Raw genomic sequence first — 20420 nt, 5'->3', positions numbered from 1 at the left:
CGCGCCGAGGCCAACAGGCGGCAGCGCAGCGGAGCGCGCCCCGGCTCCCCGCGGCAGAGGCAACGCCGTCTCACTCGCGCCACGGGCACGGAAGGGAGACGGGGAGGCGGCGCGAAGCGGGATGGGGCCCTGCAGCCCCGGCACCCGTCTGGCGCTAAACCACGCTCTTTTCCTAAAAAAAAGGGAAAAAAAAGAACCGCGAAGGTGTGAGCAGACAGCCGGAGAGGGGGAGGGAGCGGGGAAGGGGGAGGCGGATCGCCCGGGAGAGCTGTCGCTTCGCATCGTTCGCCCTTTTCCTGACTTCAAACCCAACGTGGCTTGTGGGCACCGTCCGTCCTTCTCCAAACATCCTCTCCCGTCCCGATCGCTTCCACGGCTCACGGCCGGGAAAGCCCTGGTCCACGCCGCCACGTGCCCTCCATCCCGCCCCGCTCCACGGAGCCACAGGGGCGCAGCCGGGCCTCCTCCGATGGCCGTGCTCCGTCCTCCCTGCGCGGCTTCCCGGGAAAGGCCAGCTTCGGCGCTGGCACCGCTGCGCTGGGCTGAGCCAGGCACCCCGGAGCTCCGGGGATCATTGGGGTCATTCCAAAGCCTTGAAGGTGCTGAAGTGGGGCGTCTCCGGGGAGGCAGCGCGGGAAGGTCTCTTTTCCGGGGGCTCTGGGGACGGGGCGGTGGTGCGGCCGCTCTCAGCTCCCCGGCTCCCGCTCTGCTTTCGGGGACGGCACACGGGCAGGGGAGGGAGGCGGGGATGAGCCGAGCGCCGCAGCCTCTCTGCCGGGACGGCTGGCAGCTACATCCCGACTCGTGCCAAACCCCGGGCCGGGGCTGGAAAACGCCCCCCCCCCCAGGCCGCGGTTGCCAGAGAGCCGGCCGCATCCTGTGCCAGCGCTCCCCTCGCCAGGTCTCCGGCAGCGACTCACCAGGGAGACGGCGAACGTGCAGTTCTCATAGGAAAGCTCTGCGAGGAAAAGGGACGGGAGCATTTTCAGGGTGCAGAGTCGAGGTATTTCCCCGCCGGGGACCCTGCTCGGCCCCGGCGCGGCCGCACCGCGAGACCCCTCCGGCTCCCTCCGGCCTCACCTGTCGTGGGGTATCGCGTCTCCGTCCAGCACGACTCCTGGTCCCTGCAAAACAAAGCCAGTGACACCCCGGCGAAGCGAAACTCGCCGCCGCGCTGCCGCTCTCGCCTGCTCGGGAAGGGCGAAGGCGCCGGGACACCTGCCCACCCGTGGGACTAGGGGTCCCGGGTGACTTTCGACCCTCGGGGCCGTTCCCCCCGGACGCACCAGCTCGTGCCTCTCTCACCTCTTTGTCTGCTGTCTTCTGGCCTTGACTGGTAAGAAAGAAAACAGACGTTTGCGGCGTCGCCGAGGCAAAGCCGTGGCTTTGCTGCAGGACACGGCAGGAAGAGCCCTGCCCTGTCCGGTGAAGCCTGGGGGGACGCCGGAGCCACGTGGGCACATTAAACCCGGCTGGTGGCGTCTCGGTTCAGTTCTCCCCAAATTAGCGATCTCCCTGGGTGATTTATGCCACCTCTGGCTCGCCCTGAGCGAGGGGCAACGAGGGAAGGGATCCCCCTCAGTGTACATTTGCCCCCAAGGCAGCGTCTAACCACGCTCCGGCCCCCAGCGGGGAGCTCGCAGGTGACTAACGCAGGTGCCAATCCCCGTGTGCGGAGCTGGGATCCGCTGCCGCGTGACACTGCCGGGCTGCGCCGGGAGAGAGAGACGAGAGGCGGCGTCCGCCCCTCTACGCACCTCGCTGGGCCACCACCGCCAGCACCGCCACCAGCAGCACGAGGCCAGCCGCGCTCAGAGCGACCGGGAGGAGCCAGGAGCGATCTGGAAAATGAGGGGAAACGCTGCCGTCGCCCGGGGGTGGACTCACCGCGGGGTCCGGGGCACAGCCGCGAAGGAGCACGGCTCCCTCCTCCGACAGCCAACGCGCCCGCAGAGTGGATCGGACCCCCGAGCCGTTACCTTGCCGCAGGGTCGTCGCCGTCGGCCAGGGCGGGCCGGTCGGCACGGCCGGCGGGGCGCAGCTGGAGTCAGCTGAGGCTGGGAATGGAGACGCGGGGATCAGCCGTGGCATCCCGCACGCCGCCCCCGTCCCAAAGCTGCTCCCCGTCGCGGCCCCTCGCGCCAGCCCGGGGGACCCAGGAGTCCGGCGCCCCTCGGCCGATGGCCGAAGGTGCCGGCTCGGCCGTGGCCGGAGGCTTTGAGCACGCACCGTTCACCATGATCTCCGTGCTGAAGTGGGAGCTCTGCCAGGCGCTTCCATTGTAGCTCCTGTACCGGCACCGGTAGCACCGGAAGCCCAGGGCGGCCCCATCCAGGACGAAGTCGACTTTGTACTGGCCCGGCTCAGCGGAGACGCTCTGCACCGGGCGGCTTGCGCCCACGCCGAAGAGCTCAAACGTGCTGCCGGCGTAGTTCCTCGGAGCAAAGCAGCTGATCCGAACGGGACCCCCTTCTTCTCCGGACAGCAGGCCGAGCGGAGGTGGGGAGAGCTCAGGGGCTGCCACGGCTCCTGAGGGAGAAAGAGGAGGGTGAGCGGGTGAGCAGACATCTCCGGTCGCGTGCAATTCGAGAAAAGGAAAACATACCAGCCACAAGGAAAAGAAACTTCATCATCATTATCATCATCCGAACGGGTCTGGGACACAGACAGCCTTGCAAATGAGACCCAAGTTCTCAGCAGAAAAGAAGAAGAAGCTTTTTGCTTAAGACGAAGTTTCATCACCCCGGAAGGAAATGACAGAAGGTGCCCGAGTACAGATTGTTTTATTATTCCCATCGCAAAAAGAGGCGTTTTCCAGCCATGATACCCAAAGTAATGCGAATTACATGCCACGTTCTGGGCACGAGAGACTCAGCTGATACCAGGCGTGATCCACTGGGGTCGCTTCTGAATTATCACGGTGGTATAAGCAAAAGAGGAGTTAGGCGCTGGGTACGTTCAGGAGCTGCTCCGAGCTGACACCTGCGTGACGAAGACCGTAATCCAGACGCGAGTCTCCCAGCAGCTCTGTGCGTTCTGCCTGCCTGAGCACGGGCTGAAACGCTCTTACATTTTTCTCCAGCACCTTTTATTCCCAAACGCTTTCCCAACCTCTAAAGAAATCACTTCACCCACTAATGAAAGGCAGCTGCCTCTGAGGTGGAACAAAGCAAGGCTTATGCAACGGCCCCAGGGCAGGAAACGATGAATAAGCCCGTGACTCGCTGGACAGGGAGACCCACCTCAGCCGGGTTTATGGTACAGACACGGAACGAGGGCCAGTTCACGCAGTCCCTGGCCGGGAGGTCGCCGCCGTGCCAGCAGGCATGTGGGGCTGTCGCACGGGGTCGCTTGCCGGGGCGTCGCCAGCCCTGAGTCGATGGGGACCGTGTGGGAGGCCTGGTGCGAGACCAGCTGGGGCAGCCCCGGAGAGCGGCAGCGGAGACCCCAACCCACGTCCTCACCTCCGCTCCTGCCCCCCAAACCTGCCCCATGACCCCCTAGACCTGCCCCAGGGACTTTCAACCTGCCCCCCAACCCCCTAGACCTGCCCTGGGGCCTCCAAACCTGCCCCACGACCCCCTAGACCTGCCCTGGGGCCTCCCAATCTGCCCCCCAACCCCCTAGACCTGCCCCTGGCACTCCCAAACTACCCCCTGACCCCCTAGACCTGCCCCAGGGACTTTCAACCTGCCTCACAAGCCTCTAGACCTGCCCCTGGTGCTCCCAAACTACCCCCTGATCCCCTGGGGCTTCCCAACCTGCTCTCTGACCCGCTAGACCTGCCCCAGGGGCTCTCAACCTGCCCCACAGCCCCCTGAACCTGCCCTGAGGCCTCCAAACCTGCCCCCTGATCCCCTAAATCTGCCCCAGGGCCTCCCAACCGGCCCCACGACTCCCTAGACCTGCCCCAGGGTGCTCAGTCTCACCCCTGATCCCCCAAACCCACCCCCTGACCCCCTAGATCTGCCCCACAACCCCCCAGACCTGCCTCCAGGCCTCCCGACCTGCCCCCAGCCCCCTCCATCTGCCCCACAACCTGACCCCTGACCCCACCCCAGTGCATTGTGGGAGCTTGGCTCCCCTAGAGGGCGGGCCCAGCGCCGCAATTGGGGCAAGACGCCGATTTGATGCTGGCCAATACGGGGGGCGGGCTCTGCTCCGCTCTGACCAATCAAAAGTTAGGGCGCGGCGAGCGTAGGGGAGCGGGATAGCCAATGAGCTAGGAGGATCCCGGAGGAGGCGGGCCGGTGGGCGCCCAATGGGGCCGTCCTTGAGGACCCCGGTCGGGGGGCGGCCGCGGCGCTGCCTGCGGAGCCGCCGCGCCGGGGCGGGCCGCCAGCCAGCTCCCGCCTCAGGCGCCCGCAGCGGGCGCCCCGCGCTCCCGGGGCCCTCGGCGCCACGTCCCGCCGGGGCGGCGCCGGCCTTAAAGGCGCAGCGCGGGCAGAGCATGGCGGCGCGCTGGCTGTGGCTGCTGGCGCTGGCGCCCTGGGCCGGGCCTCGCGCTGCGCCGCCGCCGCCCGACGCCGAGGTGACGTTCGTGCTGCCGGCGGGGCGGCGGGAGTGCTTCTACCAGGGCGCGCCCGGCAACGCCTCCATGGAGGCCGAGTACCAGGTGGGGGCGGGCCGGCCCCGGGGGGGGGAAGGCCGGTACCGGAAGGCCGGTACCGGAAGGGGGCGGGGCCAGGCCCAAGCCCGGGAGAGAGACCGGTACCGGGAGGGGGCGGAGCCTAGAGGGAGGCAGGTACCGGGAGGGGGCGGGGCCTGGGGAAGGCCGGTACCGGGAGAGGGCTGGATTTGGGGGGGGAAGGGGGCAGGGTTTACAGGCAGGATTTTGGGGGGAAACAGGGGATTTGGGGGGGTGGTTGGTACCGGTAGGATTTTGGGGGGGGGAACCAGGGGGATTTGGGGGGGGTTGGTACCGGCAGGATTTTGGGGAGAACCAGGGGGATTTGGGGGGGGTTGGTACCGGCAGGATTTAGGGGGGAACCAGGGGGATCTGGGGAATGGTTGGTACCGGCAGGATTTTGGGGGGGAACCGGGGGGGTTGGTACCGGCAGGATTTTGGGGAGAACCAGGGGGATTTGGGGGGGGTTGGTACCGGCAGGATTTGGGGGGGAACCAGGGGGATCTGGGGAATGGTTGGTACCGGCAGGATTTTGGGGGGGAACCAGGGGGTTTGGGGAGTGGTTGGTACCGGCAGGATTTTGGGGGGAACTAGGGGGTTTGGGGGGTGGTTGGTACCGGCAGGATTTTGGGGGGGGGAACCAGGGGGATTTTGGGGGGGGGTTGGTATCCGCAGGATTTTGGAGAGGAACCAGGGGGATCTGGGGGAGGTGTCACTGTCGTCAGGATTTGGGGGGGACCAGGAGGATTTGGGGGGCAGTTGGTAGTGGCAGGATTTGGTGGACCTAGAAGGGTTTTAGGAGTACTGGGGGGGGGTCGGGTCAGGCCAGGGACGTGGTACTGGAGGGTCTGGGGTGCACTGGGACTGTGCGGCTGGGGGAATCGGGGCTCGGGGAGGTGGTGCTGGGGGGGGGGACCCGGCCCCCGGTGCCGCTGTCCCCACCGCTCACGGCCGTGTCACGGCCCAGGTGATCGGCGGAGCTGGGCTGGATGTCGACTTTTCCTTGGAGAGCCCCTCGGGGCTGCTGCTGGTCAGCGAGTACCGGAAATCGGACGGGGTGCACACGTGAGTCCTGCCCCCGCTGCCCTGCCGGCCACAGCCCGGCCCGGCTCGCCGTGCTCACCCCCGCGCTCTCCTCTCCCCAGCGTGGAGCCCACGGAGGCCGGCGACTACAAGCTCTGCTTCGACAACTCCTTCAGCACCATCTCGGAGAAGCTGGTGTTCTTTGAGCTCATCTTCGACAGCGCCCAGGACGACGACGACGCGGACAACTGGATGGAGGCGGTGGAGCCCGAAGACATGCTCGATATCAAGATCGAGGACATAAAGGTGTGTGGTGGGGATGGCGCCAAGGGGCCGGGGGAGGCAGGCGGGAGTCCCGGCGGGGTTCGGCCCGCTCGGTGCATCCGCCTGGTGCTAGCCGCCGGCTCTGGCGTTTCTGCGCTCGTCCCTGTGCCCAGGAGTCCATCGAGACCATGAAGAGCCGCCTGGAGCGGAGCATCCAGATGCAGACGCTGCTGCGAGCCTTCGAGGCGAGGGACCGCAACCTGCAGGAGAGCAACCTGGGCCGGGTGAACTTCTGGTCGGCGGTGAACCTGGGCGTGCTGGTGGTGGTGGCCTTCCTCCAGGTGTACATGCTGAAGAGCCTCTTCGAGGACAAGAGGCAGGTGCGGACGTAGAAGGCGCCGGGGACGGGACTCTGCTCCCCGTGGGGACGGTACGGAGCCGGGTGGTGCCGGCGGAGGAACGCACGCCCCTCCGCCCGCTCCACTTGACTCGATCTTGAACTGCTGCTTCTCCCCCCCTGCCCTGGCTGCGGGGATTAAAACAAGCCAGCTTTCTACCCCCGATGGCATCGGTGCTTTGGAGCCGTAGCGAGCCGCCGGGGAGGGGAGGGGAGGGGAGGGAGGCCTCGCTGTGGCGGCGCTGGGCGAAATCGGACCGAGGGGCCGAGGCCGGTCCGTGTCCCTGTACCTCCCCTCGTGCCTCCTCCGCGCTGCCTGCGGCGGTGTCTCTGGAGTATCCCGCCTCTGTCTCCTGCTCCGCCTCTGGGAGCCAGTGCTCCAAGTGCAGGGACCCACGTGGCGCTGGTGTCCACTCTCCCTGCAGGAGCATGCCCGGAAACCACTGCTCTCGGCCGGCTCTTCCTTGGGCCGGACGCGTAACTCAAATGCAGCTAATTCCTGGGGCTGCTCCCCTTCGCTGTGCTGGGACCTGCCCGGATTGCTCCGCACAGCATCTTGCTCCCCTGGGGAAGGAGCAGCCCAGCTCCAGCTGGCACCGGCCCCTCTGCTTCCTTCCCTGCCAGTGTGTTAGGATCTTCCCTGCAGGATCCCACTGCTTCAGCCTCCTCCGGTTCGCAATGTTTAGGGGATATTTGCCACCTTCTCCGCAATTCCCACCCCACAAGGTGCCACGCGTCTCCTCATCCTCCTCTGGGGACGTGTGTCTGCATTCCCCACCCTGACTGTGCCCCAAACATGCCTTAAACCGTTCCAAGTCCGCCCTGCGGGGAAGGATCCAGTATCTGGGGCTCTGCTTCCCTCCTGGCCTCCTCTCTGGGGACACGTCCCTGGTCCTGGGCCGGCTTCGAGTGGCAGATCCAGGACCGGAGGCCGGGGCCCTCTCCTACCCATCGGGCTCCTGTTCCTGGCTTGGCGCCTCTGCGTGGGCAGCGCTGACCTGGATGCGTTTAATCGCTGCGGAGCCGTCCGTCACCTACGCGTGACTCAGCCTTTTAGGAAGAAACCTATTCTGGGCACTGATGAGTCACCGTGAACCCGAGTTAGGTTGTAGTCTCGCTCCTAGCCCGGGGCTGTGCAAACTGCAGCTGCTGCTCTCCAAATCACCTCGGTTTAGAGGAGAAAGGGCCCCGGGAGCGGATCCCTGAGGGGAAAGGGCACTGGGAGAGGGTTTTCCGTCCGTCCCGTGCTGCTTATCTGGCAGGGAGCAGGGCCTGGCCTCGCCCTGCCTGCGAGCAGAGAGCAGCTCTCCGATGCAGCCAGGCTGGTCCTTCTCGGAGGGGGGGGGGAGGGATACAGGATGTCCCTCCGCAAATGCTGAGGTGGGATTAGTGCACGAGGGGTTTTCCCCCACGGAAAACAGCTGAACAAAAGCGAGGATACAGCACTGGGCATGGAGCAAATCGAGCCTTACGCGTGCTCGGGGAGCAAATATTCCTGGTGTCCCTAAATGGGGGGAGGCACCTGGGTTGGGGGGAGAGTGAGGGGAAGAAATACTCCAAACACAGGGCAAACTGTGGAGGTATTTTATGCATTTCTGCCCCTGCCGCTTCCCTGGAAGATGCCCCTTGGGCCCCTCGCAAGCCGCCCGCAAAAGGGAAGGGCAAATCCCTTCGGTCAGTGCAGAGTTGCCCGCAACTTTGCAGGTGGGGCAAGGGGGGGTGAGCTGGAGCCAGTCCCACGCTGCGGGAGGGGATTATTTATCTGTTAAATCGCGACTTATATACAGTGATGGAGGTGAAAAGAGCCCAGCAAAATCATTCAGCCCAAGGAAAGCTAAGTCCGGCTCAACGGGCTCCCTGCTGCCTGGGAGCCGACGGGAAGGATACCTTTAGACAGGATCAAAATATCCCGGGGCCGGGAATCCTTGCACACACCCGACGCCACGTACTTCATGCCTGGCTCGAGAGCTGAGGCCATGCACTGTCCCTGGGCCGCACGGGGAGATGGCGGAGGCGTCTCCGGCTGGATCTTGGCTTCATGGAGCTGCAGCTGGGCAGAGCCGCCCGGGAGGGTGCAGGCAGGTCGGAAGCAGCGGGCCTGGCGGCAGCGGCAGCACTCGGAAGAGGCAGCTGGTCAGAAGAACGGCCGGGAGGGAGCGGAGGGAGCCGGGCGCCTGGTTGCAAGAAAGAGGGGAAAAAAAAGAGGCGTTTGCACACGTCTGCGCTCCCCCAGCGGTGGCGAGGAGAGAGGGTCCCGCAGCCACAGCACCGGCGTTCGCTCCCGCGGGATCATGCTCCCGGCAGTGGGACGGGGCGAACCTCGGGCAGCCGGAGCCCCGCGCCGTGTCCCGGCAGGCGGCTCCCATCCTCCTGGAGAGCTTCAGACCACTCCAGGGGAGCCCCGCGAGACCTCACTCACCAAAATCGCAGGGGAGGGTGGTGCCGCCTGGCCCCCGCAGGGGAAGAGACTTGATTATTTCAGCCCTGTCTCCCTCAGCCAACTAGGAATGCAACCGCTTTTCATCAGCTCCCTCGTTAGATTCCTCCAATTAGTGACTGATTAGAGCGGCGCAGCCAAGGCCCTGCGACTCACAACCGCGACTTTCCTCCTTGCAGCCGGAGGAGCATCCCGGTGGGCCCCGAAGCTGTGGCGGGGGAGGCCGAGCAGGTGGCCGTGCCGATCCGCTGGCAGCCGCCTCGCTGCAGGGTGGGTGCCGTGCTCATCCCAGGGACGCCGCGCAGGGCTGCCCCTGCCCCAACGAGAGCCCGGCGAGCGCCTGCGCGCCCTGTGCTGCGCGTTACACGTGCGGGCAGCAAACCTCCGAATCCCTTTCAGCTTCGCACCCTGCCTCGGGCTTCCGTCCAGCCTGCTGCGCTCCCTTGCAATGCCGGAGCTTTGCAGGCTTCTGCGGTGTCGGGGATACGGTGTCCTGCTGACGCCATCCTGCACCGGGGGGAGGCTTTGGCTGGCCCCGGCCCTCCTCGCGCGTCCTGCAGCTCCATCGCGTGGCCAGGCCGCGCTGCCGGGGACAGGCCTGCAACCGGCACCGCGCCGCTCCGGCGGGACAGAGCCCAGCTGCAAAAGCAGCCGGGGCTGAGCCAAGGCTGATGGCGGGAGCAGAGCTGCGCGTGGCCCTCGGGCAGCGAGACGAGCTTTAGCAGCAGGGAACGCCGCAGCCCCGAGCGTTTCCGAGGGCGAGGAGCAGCCCGAGTTGCAAAGACACCAAAACTCCAGCTCTGCCCCAAGACCAGCAGCAGCGAAGCAGAAACAGCCCCCGGGAAGGGCTGCGGGGAGCAGCGATGGCGGCGCCTGACGGCTGCATCCAGCCGGGGCCCCGCAGGGCTGCCTGGCTCCGAGCAGCGTTTTTCCTGCCCCAGCTCAAACCTGCCGTGCACTCACGGCACGGGGAAGCCTTGGCCATTACACGGAGGACAGTGGCTGGCATAAGGGAGCTGCAGCTTTTGCCTTGCCCTGAGCCCAGTCTCGGCTGGAGCGATGCCTCCGGCTCGGACCGAGACTTTCCGTGTCCAGGGGGCTCCAGGAAGGTGCCAGCAGCCCGCAGCACCAATGCCGGCGCTCCGTCCCCCCCACACCTGGGGACTGACTCTGCTGTGAAATTCCCAACTTTCCTTTCGGAAGGAGGTGGGTCCCGGGAGGCTCCCGGCTCCCTCTGCCGCCACGGGCACCCGGCGCGAGCAGCCTCAAGCCCTCACCAAGCCCCTTATTCCCAGCCACCGGCAATCAGACACTGGAGGAAAAGACAGGAGGAAAAGGAAGGGATGAGACAGAAAACACCACAAAGTGCCAGAGACTTTCACCAGAAGAGTTTTTCCCTTTATTTTTTTTTCTTTTTAGTTTATTAATAGGATACAGAACGGAGGCACTTACACATTGGCAAACTGAAGGAACAGGAGAGAAGTGTATTGGTGTTTTTTAGCCACACGAGGTGAGAGAGGGAGGCCCCAAGGCGCCTCAGGAGGGGTAACACCAGGAGAGGGGACAGGAGGCAGAAGAGCGCGACGGCCGGCGGAGGAACGCGACGGAGGACGGGACCAAGAGCCGGGCTGAGCCGTGGCGGCGCCGCGCTCTGCACCCCCCGGCAGCTGCTCCGCGCCCCTCGCCCCGGCGGGGCTAACGCGGGGCTTGCAACGGACGGGCGGCCCTGCAGCCGAGGCGAGGCAGGCGGGGGGGGGGGGTCTCTCCAGCCGGGAACAGGCCGCTGCGGAAAGGTCTCTTTGACAGGGGTCGGAGTTAAGGCAGGCCGGTCCGCAGCCCCCTCCCACGCGCCCCGGCCGCGATGCTGCCGCCCCGCTGGGGGCTCACAGGCAGCAAGGTCGGGCTAGGGCTGGAGTTGATGTTTTTAAAAACCTACTTTTTTTTTCTTTTTTTTTTTTTTCTATACAATTAACACAGTCTTTAAAAATATTTACAACCTCTGCTCCCAGCCAGAGCCCCGCGGGGCAGCGCGCGCCATTAGCTCCTCCGGAAAGGCACCGTTGTCTATGGCAGCAGCGGCCGGGGCGGCGCTGCGGCCGCGGGGTCCGAGGCACGGCTGGCTCGACGCGTGGGTGCTACGGCAAGGCTTTACCGGCAAAGCTCCCCCTCGCTAAGGCCGTCCTCCGAGACGCAAAACCTCCGTGGGACTCTGCAACCTCGCGCATGCTTATCGGAGGCCACCGAACCGCCCGGGCGCCGGGGAGGACCCGTGCTGCGCGCGGGCTTGGAGAGCGGCCGGATTCTCCCGCCCGGCACAGCAGGGCTGAACGCTCACGTCCTCCTCCCTGCGCTTGGAAAAGCTGCGGTTCTGGAGATGCCGGACAACCCCCGGGGTCCAAACAGCCGCCCTTGCTAAGCAGAGCGGCCTCCGAGCTGCCCACCGCCTGCGAGCGGGAGGAGGGGGCTCAACGCGCTATTTTTACAGGACCCACCTCTCTGCACGTCTCCTCCCATTATTCCAGTCTCTTTTGGGGGTCAGCCTGGCTTTGGGTTTCACTTGTCGCTGACGATCGCTACTCACAGTCGGTCTAGGCACCGTCTCGGTACGCACGCAGCCGGCCGCTTTAAGGTGAGCACCAATTACAGATCGGGGCGAGTGCAGGTGTTGCAGAAGAAATACCTGAGGTTTACTGCTGAGTGGCACCTCTTGAGAAAAGGACTACCTGGACAGTCTGCTCCTGCTTGCGGCGGATTAGATTTATTAGCAAATCGCTATCTGCAGTCCCATCATTTTCCATATATAAATTTTCCTCAAAGCTATAAAAACTGAAATATAGACTATGGTCAGATTAGCAATCAACTTTAAGGTAAGGGGTTCAGGAGAGAAAAACAAAAATCACTATGTTTTATATATAATATATTAATACAAAAATTCTGGGGGGGAGGAGGAAGAGGAGGAAAAGGAAGAAGAAAGCATACAGGCAGGAATCTGATCAGCCTCAACGGCAGCTTTAGGAGATTCTGCACACAGCCAAAGAAAGAAGACAGTCTTTGAGTCAACCACCTCTCAGAGCTCTCCCATCCCCGTCTCATACATTCAGACGATCCCAAGGCAAGAACGCTGAGCGTTTGCGTGTTGGAGGAAGGGGGAGAGGGGGGATTTCTGACAAAGTGCAATATTCAACCCAAAAAAATATAATCCTCCAGGGTTTATTATACACGGGGCACAGCGGGACTCAGTGCACCTAGCGCTAGGGGGCTTCTCCGGCGCCGACGGGTTGTCCCGCGCCAGCCCCTCGCACCGTAATGCCAACTACCCACTTCCTAGCTCGGACCCAGCGGAGATGAGGCAGGGAGAGGAGCATCGCCCATCCTTAACTGATGCCATCGGTATTTACAAGCGAGGATGTGCTGCGCCTGTCCCAAGGAGGGCGCTCGGCGCGCTGGTGGGGACCGGCCTTGGTTAGAAGCGCTCTGCCGACTGATCACAGAATCACGGAATCACAGAAGGGTTGAGGTTGGAAGGGATCTCTTGGAGATCATCTCGTCCAACCCCCCTGCTCAAGCAAATTGAGAGCACGTTGCACAGGATCGCATCCAGGTGGGGTTTGAATATCTCCAGAAATAGAGACTCCACAGCCTCTCTGGGCAACCTGCTCCAGTGCTCTGTCACCCTCACAGGGAAGAAGTTTTTCCTCATATTCAGATGGAAGTGTCTGTGTTTCAGTTTGTGCCCGTTGCCTTGCGCCCTGTCGCTGGGCACCACTGAAAAGAGTCTGGCTCCATCCTCTTTACACCCTCCCTTGAGATACTTGTACACATTGATAAGATCTCCTCTCAGCCTTCTCTTCTCCAGGCTAAACAGGCCCAGCTCTCTCAGTCTTTCCTCACAAGAGAGATGCTCCAGTCCCCTAATCATCTTTGTAGCCCTTCGCTGGACTTGCTCCAGTAGTGCCACATCCCTCTTGTCCTGGGGAGCCCAGAACTGGACGCAGTACTCCAGATGTGGCCTCACCAGGGCTGAGGAGAGGGGGAGGATCCCCTCCCTCGACCTGCTGGCAACACTCGTCCTGATGCACCCCAGGATACACAGGTAGGATGGTTTTAAAAACAAGAGATTAGACGCGGGGTTTCCCCTCCTCCCCCCTGCTCCCTCCCCCCAAACGGCAAATGAAAGCGGCAGGTGTGGGGCAGCCGCTCCGGGCACGCGGGAGTCGCTAGCAGCCCCTGGGCGGTTAATCGAGCAGGGAGGGTTCGGCCGGTCGGATAATGGTCGGCCGGTTCGGCGCGGCGGGGGGTCTTCTGCTGCAGAGAGAACAAGAAGGGGAACAGAGGCGTGAGCGGGGGGAGGACGGCTCGGCGCTGCGGCGGCAGGGGAGGCCCGGCGCGGCTCCTTCGGCCGCCCGCTCTCCCCGTCTCTGCTGCGCCCCGCCGCCCCCGGCACGCGGAGCTCGCCCCGGAGCAGGTGGGAGATGGGCTCGGAAGAGCAAGGCTGGGAATAGGACCTTGGCCGTGTTCTCCCTGCTAAGCCACACTGTTCCCCCCCCCCCCCAAAATGGGGGACGCCAGCGGGGCTGGCTCCAAAGCCAGCCAGACGGGCTGACCGAGGCGAGACGACCTTGCGCTCACCCAGCTGACTCTGCGATGCAGCGGGATCTCCGTCGCCTCCCAGACTGCCTGCCAGCACCGGAGCTCCCTAACCTCCAGAGCGACAGACCTGCCTTGTCCCGGGAGGGACCGGCAGCCAGCCGGCAAGGACTGATCCGTCTGCACGGCTTCGGCGAGTCGGGGACTGGAGAGCTCCAGCCCCAAGGGAAGAGGGAGCTGTTGTGGGGGCTCCGAACCTGGCTCCTCTGGGAGCCTGCCCAGAGACACGCCGGACGGTAAGGGACTCGCAGCTCCCTCCGAGGCACACGGGCGGCACGGCCGCTGCAGGGAATGCTGCCCGGCACAGCGTTCCGGGGCAGCTGCCTCGTCCCTGCCACCTCCACTGGCCCCAGGCTGCTGGGAGAACGGGAACCTGCATCCTCAGCTTACGCTGCAGGATATGGGCTGCTTTGCAGACGCTATTCCAGCCGGGAAGGGTGGCTATGCTGGGACAAGCCGAGCTGCCAGGTCCCCTCTAACTGAGGGGTTTCACCCCACAGGGGCACCGGCGGTGTTAACGCGAGCTCGGGCCAGCACGCAGCCCGAGGATCCAGCGCTAGGCTGGCACCGGCGCAGCCCGCAGACGCGAGGTCTCTTACCTGGGCACGCCTGGAGGAATGCCTGGGGGAATGCGTGCCGGCCGCGACGGAATCTGAGGAGGGGCCGAGAAGGGGTCGTTGTTAGCAGCGAAGATGTTCTGAGGTCCCGGGCGCGAGGGGATGGGGGGAGCGGCGAAGGAGGAAGGTCCCCCCGCGGGGATGGGGATCAAGGGCGGCCCCGGAGTGGGGCCCCTCACAGCGGGCGGCCGGCCCGGCGGCAGGACGGCGGAGACAGGTCTGCGCTGAGGTGGGGGGCTGCGGAGGAGAGGAAGCAGGTCAGGGCAAGGAGCGCTCGGCTTGCGGCCTCCGCGCGGAGGCCCGAGCGCCCCGAGGCAAAGGCCCCCTCCGCACCGAGAGCGGGGCAGGCCCGGCAGCCCAAATCCCAGCTGCCCACCCCACCAATTCCTTCACCGAGCGCCCGTCCCAGCCCGGCATACCTGTGCCCGCTGCTCGTCTGCAGCCACGTGTCATCCACGGGCGGGGGGACCGGCGTGGATACCGTGCTGGTGCTGATATCTCCGATGATGTTCAAGGCCTCTTTCAGGGCATGGTACATTCGCAGCATGTCATCCCTCCTCTGCGCCTGGTCAGCCGACTCCTCCATCAGGCTGTTCTGGTCGGCGGACGAGTACAGGTAGGCCAACAGCTCCGAGTGGATGAAATCCTTGGTCTGCAGAGAACCGACAGCAAGTGAAGGTCAGCCCCGAGATACTAAACCCGCGAGACTGGGAACTGGGGAAGCAGGAGCTAAAGGACCTACAGCAGCAGAGGCAGTGGAAGCCAGGACACATTTATCCCGGCTCTAGAAGGCGAGCGAAGCCTCAGCCGCTCAGGAGCTGCGGCATGGTTTAGCATCCCTGGATTGCTAGAACCAGGCTGGAGCAAATGCCAAGAGTCAAACTGCCTTCTCAGCAAAGCTGCAGCCAAGCAGCTACAGCACAAAGACGTGAAAATTAAGAATCGAAAGATCATCAAATCCCATTGCTCCGTTCTGGCCCGGTGACAAACATGGTGCAGCCGATCCAGCTCCGAACTCCAAGGGGGCTCAGGACTCCTCCCCAGAGCGCTTCCAGAGAACGGTTACCTGAACACCCCGGGCCCAGGAGCTCCCGTCCCTCTGGATGGGCCGCAGCCCCGCCAAGGCTCCTCTCTGCCCCGAACGCAGCCACTCACATTGTTTATCATGAGGTGCATTATCGTCTTTGGCATGAGGTCCCGGATGGACTTGTTGATGATGCCGACGTAGGAGTCGACAAGGTTGCGGATGGTTTCCACCTGGCGCTCCAGCTGAGGGTCCATGGAGAAGGTGTTCTCCTGGACGCCATCCTCGTTCTCAGTCTGCGCAGGGAAAGCAGGGCACAAGTTACCATCAGGATCTCACAGACCCATTTGGAGCCAAATCACTCCTAATGACGGTGGTGAGGAGAGACGGGGCCAAGGGGGTTCGCATCTAGGCCTGGTTCTGCAAGAGCAGCCTGAAACCCCTCTGCTCCACACTTATTCCCTGGCCTTTCCACGTATTTCTGTGGATGCTTTTTGAAACAGGATCGATTTCATAGCTCAGAAGAAACTAAGAGATTCATCAGGACAGCACAAACTAGCGCCATGCTAAAGTTCATTATATTCTGTGATATCAAAACATTTTCCAGGGCACCTAATCTGGACTTGTGGACACCATGAGACGGAGAAGCCACCACAGCATCCACACGGCCACAGGGGCCTGAGAACTTACTGTAACACACAAGGACCGAAAAATTGAGAACTGAAGCCAAGAGCTCGCTACTTTTAAGTCTGGAGGCTTCTCTGGCAGCCTCTCCCCAGGCTGGTCTCGGACTGCGCCCCTTGGCCAGCCTTCTCCTGGAGGGGTCTGACAAGTCAGGGGGAATGTTTACTTGGTCTTTCTCTGGGTAAACTCCCGCTCGGAGGAAAGAGGCTTTCCAGCTGTCCACATCTTCTTGGGAGTCGCAGGCCAGCTCAATCTGACGGAGATCTTTGTACACGTTCCTGGGCAAGAAGGAACAGAGCTGGGTGTAAAGACCAAGGTGGGACGGCAACCAGGAGGCGTGGTTGTCAGCTGCGGCGGAGACAGGAGACTCCACTGGCCACCCCAGCGGGTCTATGGGACGGAGCACAACAAGGTCTCCAGCACCACGAGTCCTCCCACCAAGGAGCCAGAGGAAGCCCCAAATCCCTGCAGAATGTGTGTATAAATATTGGCAGCTGCTGCTTCCTCTAGAGAAATCCTCCTTCATCAGATCACAGCTGCTTCTGCCTCGAAGCACCAACACCAAGTGGAAGGGGAAGCCAGACACATGGCTTGGGCCTGGACCAGCGCTGACCAAGGCCAAGGCAACACGATCAGCCAGTCAACCACGGAGCGTTTTCCACAACGTTTTGAGCCTGGTGCCCTACCCAGAGGTTTCAGGAGATATCCGCATTGGACGCCCAGCCTCTTCTCCGAGCTCACAGCCCTTACCTTTGCTCTGTGTTGAAGATTGCAAAGACATGTTTATTAGACATAAATCCCTTCTCCACATCCCTGATTTTCAAATTATCCAAAGGCAACATGTATTTCTTCTCCTTCTCCTGGAAGAGAGGACACAAAGGAAGACAAGGATGAGAGTGAGCAAGCACACCGGCGCTTTGCTAAGCTCCTTCTCCAGTTTTCATTAGACACCTTCCAGGAACACGGTCAGGGATCAGAGTTAGCTCCTGCAATGGAAGGGCCAGTGATTTCCTTAAATTCACAGCCGAGGAGGCCTCCCGAGAGCAAACGGGCTTTGCAGCTCGGCTCACGGGGGCTGCCCAGCGGAGCCAGGTACGCGGACCCCTGGCAGGAGCCAAGAGCGTTGCCTGGGACGGAGCAACGCTCATTCGCCCCACCAGGAAACTTCCTCCTTCCCCCAAATTAGCAGCTCTCCAGACGCGGACAGGCCACGCTCACGGCTCCCGTGCAAGGACACCACGGACCACGCGATCGCTTTAGGTACCGACCCAGCTACCGGATTTCCCTGCCTTTTCGCCAGCACCGGGAGCATCCGGCGGCGCTAGGAAAGAAACCGCCCGGGAAGGGGCTTTGGTCCCGCCGGGTCTGCACGCGGCGCCGGGACTCTGCCCCGCCGCGGCCCTGCTCCTGCCCCAGCAGCCGCCCCTGGGGAGCGGACGGGGCCGGCTCCGGCGGAGGCCACCGGCCGCTGCGCCGGGTCCTGGGGATTTCGCCCCAGTGCCTGCCCGTGCCGGAGGGGGCGGCGGAAGGGATCGGGCCTCGCCGTCTGGCACAAAGGCCGCTGCTTATTTAAGAGGCTGCAGCGCAGCCCCGCCAAGGGGCCACCCAGCCGAGTGGCGCAGGCCGTCTCGCTGCCGAAACGCCACATCTGGAATTGTTTATAACAACTCCAGCTCCACTTTGTCTCCAGATGCTGCGCACACGGTCCCAAAAGTGACGTTCGCCTTTGTAGAGAGGCCACGAACCTAAACCCTTCCCCCACCGCCCCCCTTCCACCGCCGCCCCACACTCCTCCTCATGATTTCCTGAAAAACCCACAACTTTTTTCCAGACTGGATTCGGTTGCAGACTTTGCCACGTCAGAAGAGACAAAGCAGTTTCCTTTCGCCGATCGGCTTCTCTCCTTATTAAAAAACCCGGGAGGGGGAGAAAAACCCCGCGGATGCCCCGGGAAGTCGGAGACGGACTCCAGCCCAGCCTGCCCAGTGTTCAGACTACCTGTTCAGGAGGGTATAAAGTTGTACAGTAGTCTGCACATTGGTTAGATCGGGTTTGGCAGAGCAGCGCCCGAGCAGCCTCCGAGCAGCCTCAGGTAAGGGGGGAGCTGCAGCGGATCCAGCCCTTCTCGGGGATATTCGCTCGCTTTGCTTGGGCTCGCCCGCGCCGCACGGTTTTGCCGGAATTGCTGGAAGCGGCTAGGCATAACGGGGCGCCGGCGAGAGCCCGGGGCTGCACGGCCACGGCGGAGCCCGAACGCGCGGCGCCCCGTGGCTCCGCGCCCCGTGCAACCTCTCCCGTTGCCGCAAGAGCCGCGGGGCGGCTGCAAGGCGGGACGCTGCCCCGAGGCATCGCCCCTCGCCTGGAAGAGCGGGGCGCCGGGTGCCTGGCTAGAGCTGCCTGCAAAGCAGCGGTTCATCTTTAACGGGCCGCTCGGGGGGGAGGGAGCGCTCTGCCCGCCGAACACAGAGCCCCATTCATAGGCAGCGGCTGGTTCTCATTACCCGCAGCGGAGGGGCCAGACGAGCGCCCCCCGAGAGGCCTCCGCGCAGGAAACGGGCTGCCGCGCGACGGGGGAGCCAGCGCGGGCTCCGCGGGGGGAGCGGGCTGCCGCGCCATTTATCAGCTCGACACGTTTCCTTCTCTTTCAGCCTTTAAAAGGGCTCGGGGGGGGGGGGCGGGGGGGCGGCACGGGAAAGGAGGTAAATTGAATTTGCAGCAGCGGCTGAGGAGAGCAGGTAACCCCGCGGCTCGCTCGGACGATAAAGCGCCGAACAAAGGAAGCCTGGGTTTCGCTCGTGTACCGTAAGGGGGCTGCCGTCCCGCTGCAGCGCGGCGCCCAGCAAATAAAGTTCTGTTCGTGTCTCCTGTTTCTGCCCCGCGTGCTCGGCTCCGGCGTTCCCGGGGCCACGTTTCGCCCCTCTCTAGCACCGGCTCGGCCGCAGCCCAGCCCCCTCTCCCCGCCGCATCTGGCCGGGCGGCCGGTGACGTAAGGGGAAAGGCGAGATCACAGGCCGGTTTTCAGACTGTGGGGGCGGAAATGCTGGAAAATCTGAAATATGAAAGTGGCGCGTCTGCAACCGAGACGCCAAGGAGCCGTGCTCGGAAGAGATGCCGGCTCCACCGCCGGCTCCAGCGGTTCGGAGCAGCGGGGGGCTGGGGGCTGCCCCTGCCCCGCAGCGAGGCTTGCTGCCTGTCCTGCCCTGGGGGTAAGCCCAAAGACACCAACCCCTGGCAAAGCATTTCGTGGCAGCCGTTAAATGCAATGTCCAGGCAGGAGAGCAGGGGTGCTCCCGTAGCGCCGCCGGAGCCCTGGTAAGCCGGGAAGCGGGACGTTCAGCCTGGGGTGCGCACAGCCCGCTGCAAGCCAGAGCTGGACGAAGCAGTGCGGGAGCAGCAGCGGCCCCCTCCCAGGCCACGCTGCCTCCTCCCGGGCACCGCGCGGTGCCAGGGCGGGCGCCCCGGGGTGCCGGCACACGCAAGCCCTGCACTGCGCTCCTGGCCTTGCCACCGAAGCCTCAGGACAAGCCGGGGAAACCGAGCGCCCTCCCCATCCGCGCGGGGCAGCAAGCGGCTCTGGAGGAGGCTGCGGAGGGCCGGACACCGGGCGACCTCCCTCGAGCCCTGCCGCAGACAGGGCTGCCGGGCTCCCAGCACTGCCAGCCTCATCCCTCGGTGCGCCGGGACGGGACAAACCCTCCAAGAGCCACCAGGAACGGAGCAGGGCAGCGGGGATGAAGCCGCATGAGCCATCTCCGCTGGGAGGGTGGCATGGGCCGCGGCCAGCTCCTGCCCGGCCCAGATCGTGTTTCCCTCTGAACTTCAAGCCTTTTCCCGCTAGCGCCGGCCACATCCTGGGCCGCAGCAGCTCCACCCCAGCGCCTGGGCTTTAACCCCGTCGGCAGCTCCTGCCCGAGCGCCGAGCAGACAGGCAAAGACGGGGGGGCCCCGGGGTGGGGACAATAAACCAACAGTCCCACAGGGTGAAACACAGAGAGGAAAGCTGCCCTTTACCCAAATCCAAGCCAGTGCTGGTGGCTTTCCTTCCACTGAGAGAGAACTGAGACAGTTTCTCTCCTGACCACGTTCACTTGGAGAAAACCACTCCACCTGCGCTGCTCCCCGTCTTTGACCGGCCCTGCGCCGGGATGGTTAAACCTGGGAATCTGCTTCAGATTTGGGCTGTACGAAACCCTCCTCCGGATTTGATTTCAGCCCTGATCCATCGCGTGGGTGGAACGCGGCCACCGAGGCGGCGGGCGTTAACACGGGGGCTCCCGTGGTGCAAGCCCACCGGTTGGGCAGGAGCCGGTGCCTAAAGAGTCCCTGGGGCTGCAGCGGGCTCGGCTGAAGGAAGGGCCCTGCTCGCTCTTGCTGCCCGAGGTGTGGCAGATCTTGCAACAACAGTTCAACCACAAATTAAAAAAATCCTTCCCGAAACAGGCAGGGCCCAGAGGGTGCCTGAGCTGTGTGGCCACCCCCGGGGCTCAGGCAGGAGCAGGCAGCTGGATCTTGTACGACCCCCACTTGCCAGTATCTCCCGGTTTATCTATGTTTACACAATCCGGAGGTCCGGGGGAGTGTCTGGAGACATGGAATTTGCTGGCTAGGATGGAGCTCAGCATCCAAAGGGCACCCTCCAGAGGAGGCCCACACTCCTGCACACCAGGAGACGACAAGACTCAGGCCCTGGGGCTAATTCT

General features: G+C 63.8%; 3 protein-coding genes across 12 annotated transcripts in view; 1 reads left to right on the top strand and 2 right to left on the bottom strand.

Moving 5' to 3' along the window:
* Nucleotides 1–95: 95 nt before the first annotated feature.
* Nucleotides 96–3464, bottom strand: C36H19orf38 (chromosome 36 C19orf38 homolog). Of its 3 annotated transcripts, XM_067314627.1 has the most exons (9): nt 3243–3464; nt 2606–2982; nt 2230–2529; nt 1980–2057; nt 1758–1841; nt 1306–1333; nt 1081–1124; nt 921–958; nt 120–706 (listed from the first exon to the last, which is right to left on the bottom strand). In XM_067314627.1, exons 2-9 carry the CDS (start codon nt 2643–2645, stop codon nt 581–583), a joined length of 738 nt encoding a protein of 245 aa, XP_067170728.1. In that variant the 5' UTR covers nt 2646–2982; nt 3243–3464; the 3' UTR covers nt 120–580. The 3 variants fall into 3 exon arrangements, with proteins under 3 accessions (XP_067170729.1, XP_067170728.1, XP_067170730.1); XM_067314628.1 differs by having other exon boundaries at nt 96–172; nt 2606–3464; XM_067314629.1 differs by lacking the exon at nt 1306–1333 and having other exon boundaries at nt 623–706; nt 2606–3464.
* Nucleotides 3465–4403: 939 nt separating this feature from the next.
* TMED1 (transmembrane p24 trafficking protein 1) lies at nt 4404–6470 on the top strand. Its single transcript, XM_067314631.1, has 4 exons — nt 4404–4615; nt 5595–5692; nt 5773–5956; nt 6088–6470. The coding sequence occupies exons 1-4, from the start codon at nt 4451–4453 to the stop codon at nt 6304–6306; spliced, it is 666 nt and encodes a 221-aa protein (XP_067170732.1). The 5' UTR covers nt 4404–4450; the 3' UTR covers nt 6307–6470.
* Nucleotides 6471–7881: 1411 nt separating this feature from the next.
* DNM2 (dynamin 2) overlaps nt 7882–20420 on the bottom strand; it is a 42815-nt gene continuing 30276 nt past the window's right edge. For 4 of the 8 annotated variants that reach the window (XM_067314612.1, XM_067314616.1, XM_067314613.1 and 1 more), the window contains 7 exons: nt 16471–16580; nt 15887–15998; nt 15168–15332; nt 14432–14664; nt 13995–14249; nt 9156–13053; nt 7882–8485 (listed from right to left, as the gene is read on the bottom strand). In XM_067314612.1, coding sequence (XP_067170713.1) covers nt 12984–13053; nt 13995–14249; nt 14432–14664; nt 15168–15332; nt 15887–15998; nt 16471–16580 — 945 coding nt within the window. In that variant the 3' untranslated portion in view covers nt 7882–8485; nt 9156–12983. The remainder of the gene's footprint in view (nt 8486–9155; nt 13054–13994; nt 14250–14431; nt 14665–15167; nt 15333–15886; nt 15999–16470; nt 16581–20420) is intronic. The other 4 variants (XM_067314614.1, XM_067314619.1, XM_067314615.1 and 1 more) reach the window with 2 other exon arrangements.

This window comes from Apteryx mantelli, chromosome 36 (assembly GCF_036417845.1).
Source record: "Apteryx mantelli isolate bAptMan1 chromosome 36, bAptMan1.hap1, whole genome shotgun sequence".
Classification (NCBI taxonomy): Eukaryota; Metazoa; Chordata; class Aves; order Apterygiformes; family Apterygidae; genus Apteryx; species Apteryx mantelli.
The sequence above is the reverse complement of the archived record's forward strand: the minus strand, read 5'-3'. Positions and strand labels throughout refer to the sequence as shown.

Excerpts from the sequence above, each read along its gene's own strand:
- C36H19orf38 (XM_067314627.1), bottom strand. The coding sequence starts at position 2,645 with ATGATGATAATGATGATGAAGTTTCTTTTCCTTGTGGCTG. Across the intron at positions 1,125-1,305 it reads AGAAGACAGCAGACAAAGAG|GGACCAGGAGTCGTGCTGGA; the intron begins GTGAGAGAGGCA and ends TTTGTTTTGCAG. Across the intron at positions 959-1,080 it reads GACGCGATACCCCACGACAG|AGCTTTCCTATGAGAACTGC; the intron begins GTGAGGCCGGAG and ends TTTTCCTCGCAG.
- TMED1 (XM_067314631.1), top strand. The coding sequence starts at position 4,451 with ATGGCGGCGCGCTGGCTGTGGCTGCTGGCGCTGGCGCCCTGGGCCGGG. Across the intron at positions 4,616-5,594 it reads CCATGGAGGCCGAGTACCAG|GTGATCGGCGGAGCTGGGCT; the intron begins GTGGGGGCGGGC and ends GTCACGGCCCAG. Across the intron at positions 5,957-6,087 it reads TCAAGATCGAGGACATAAAG|GAGTCCATCGAGACCATGAA; the intron begins GTGTGTGGTGGG and ends CCCTGTGCCCAG.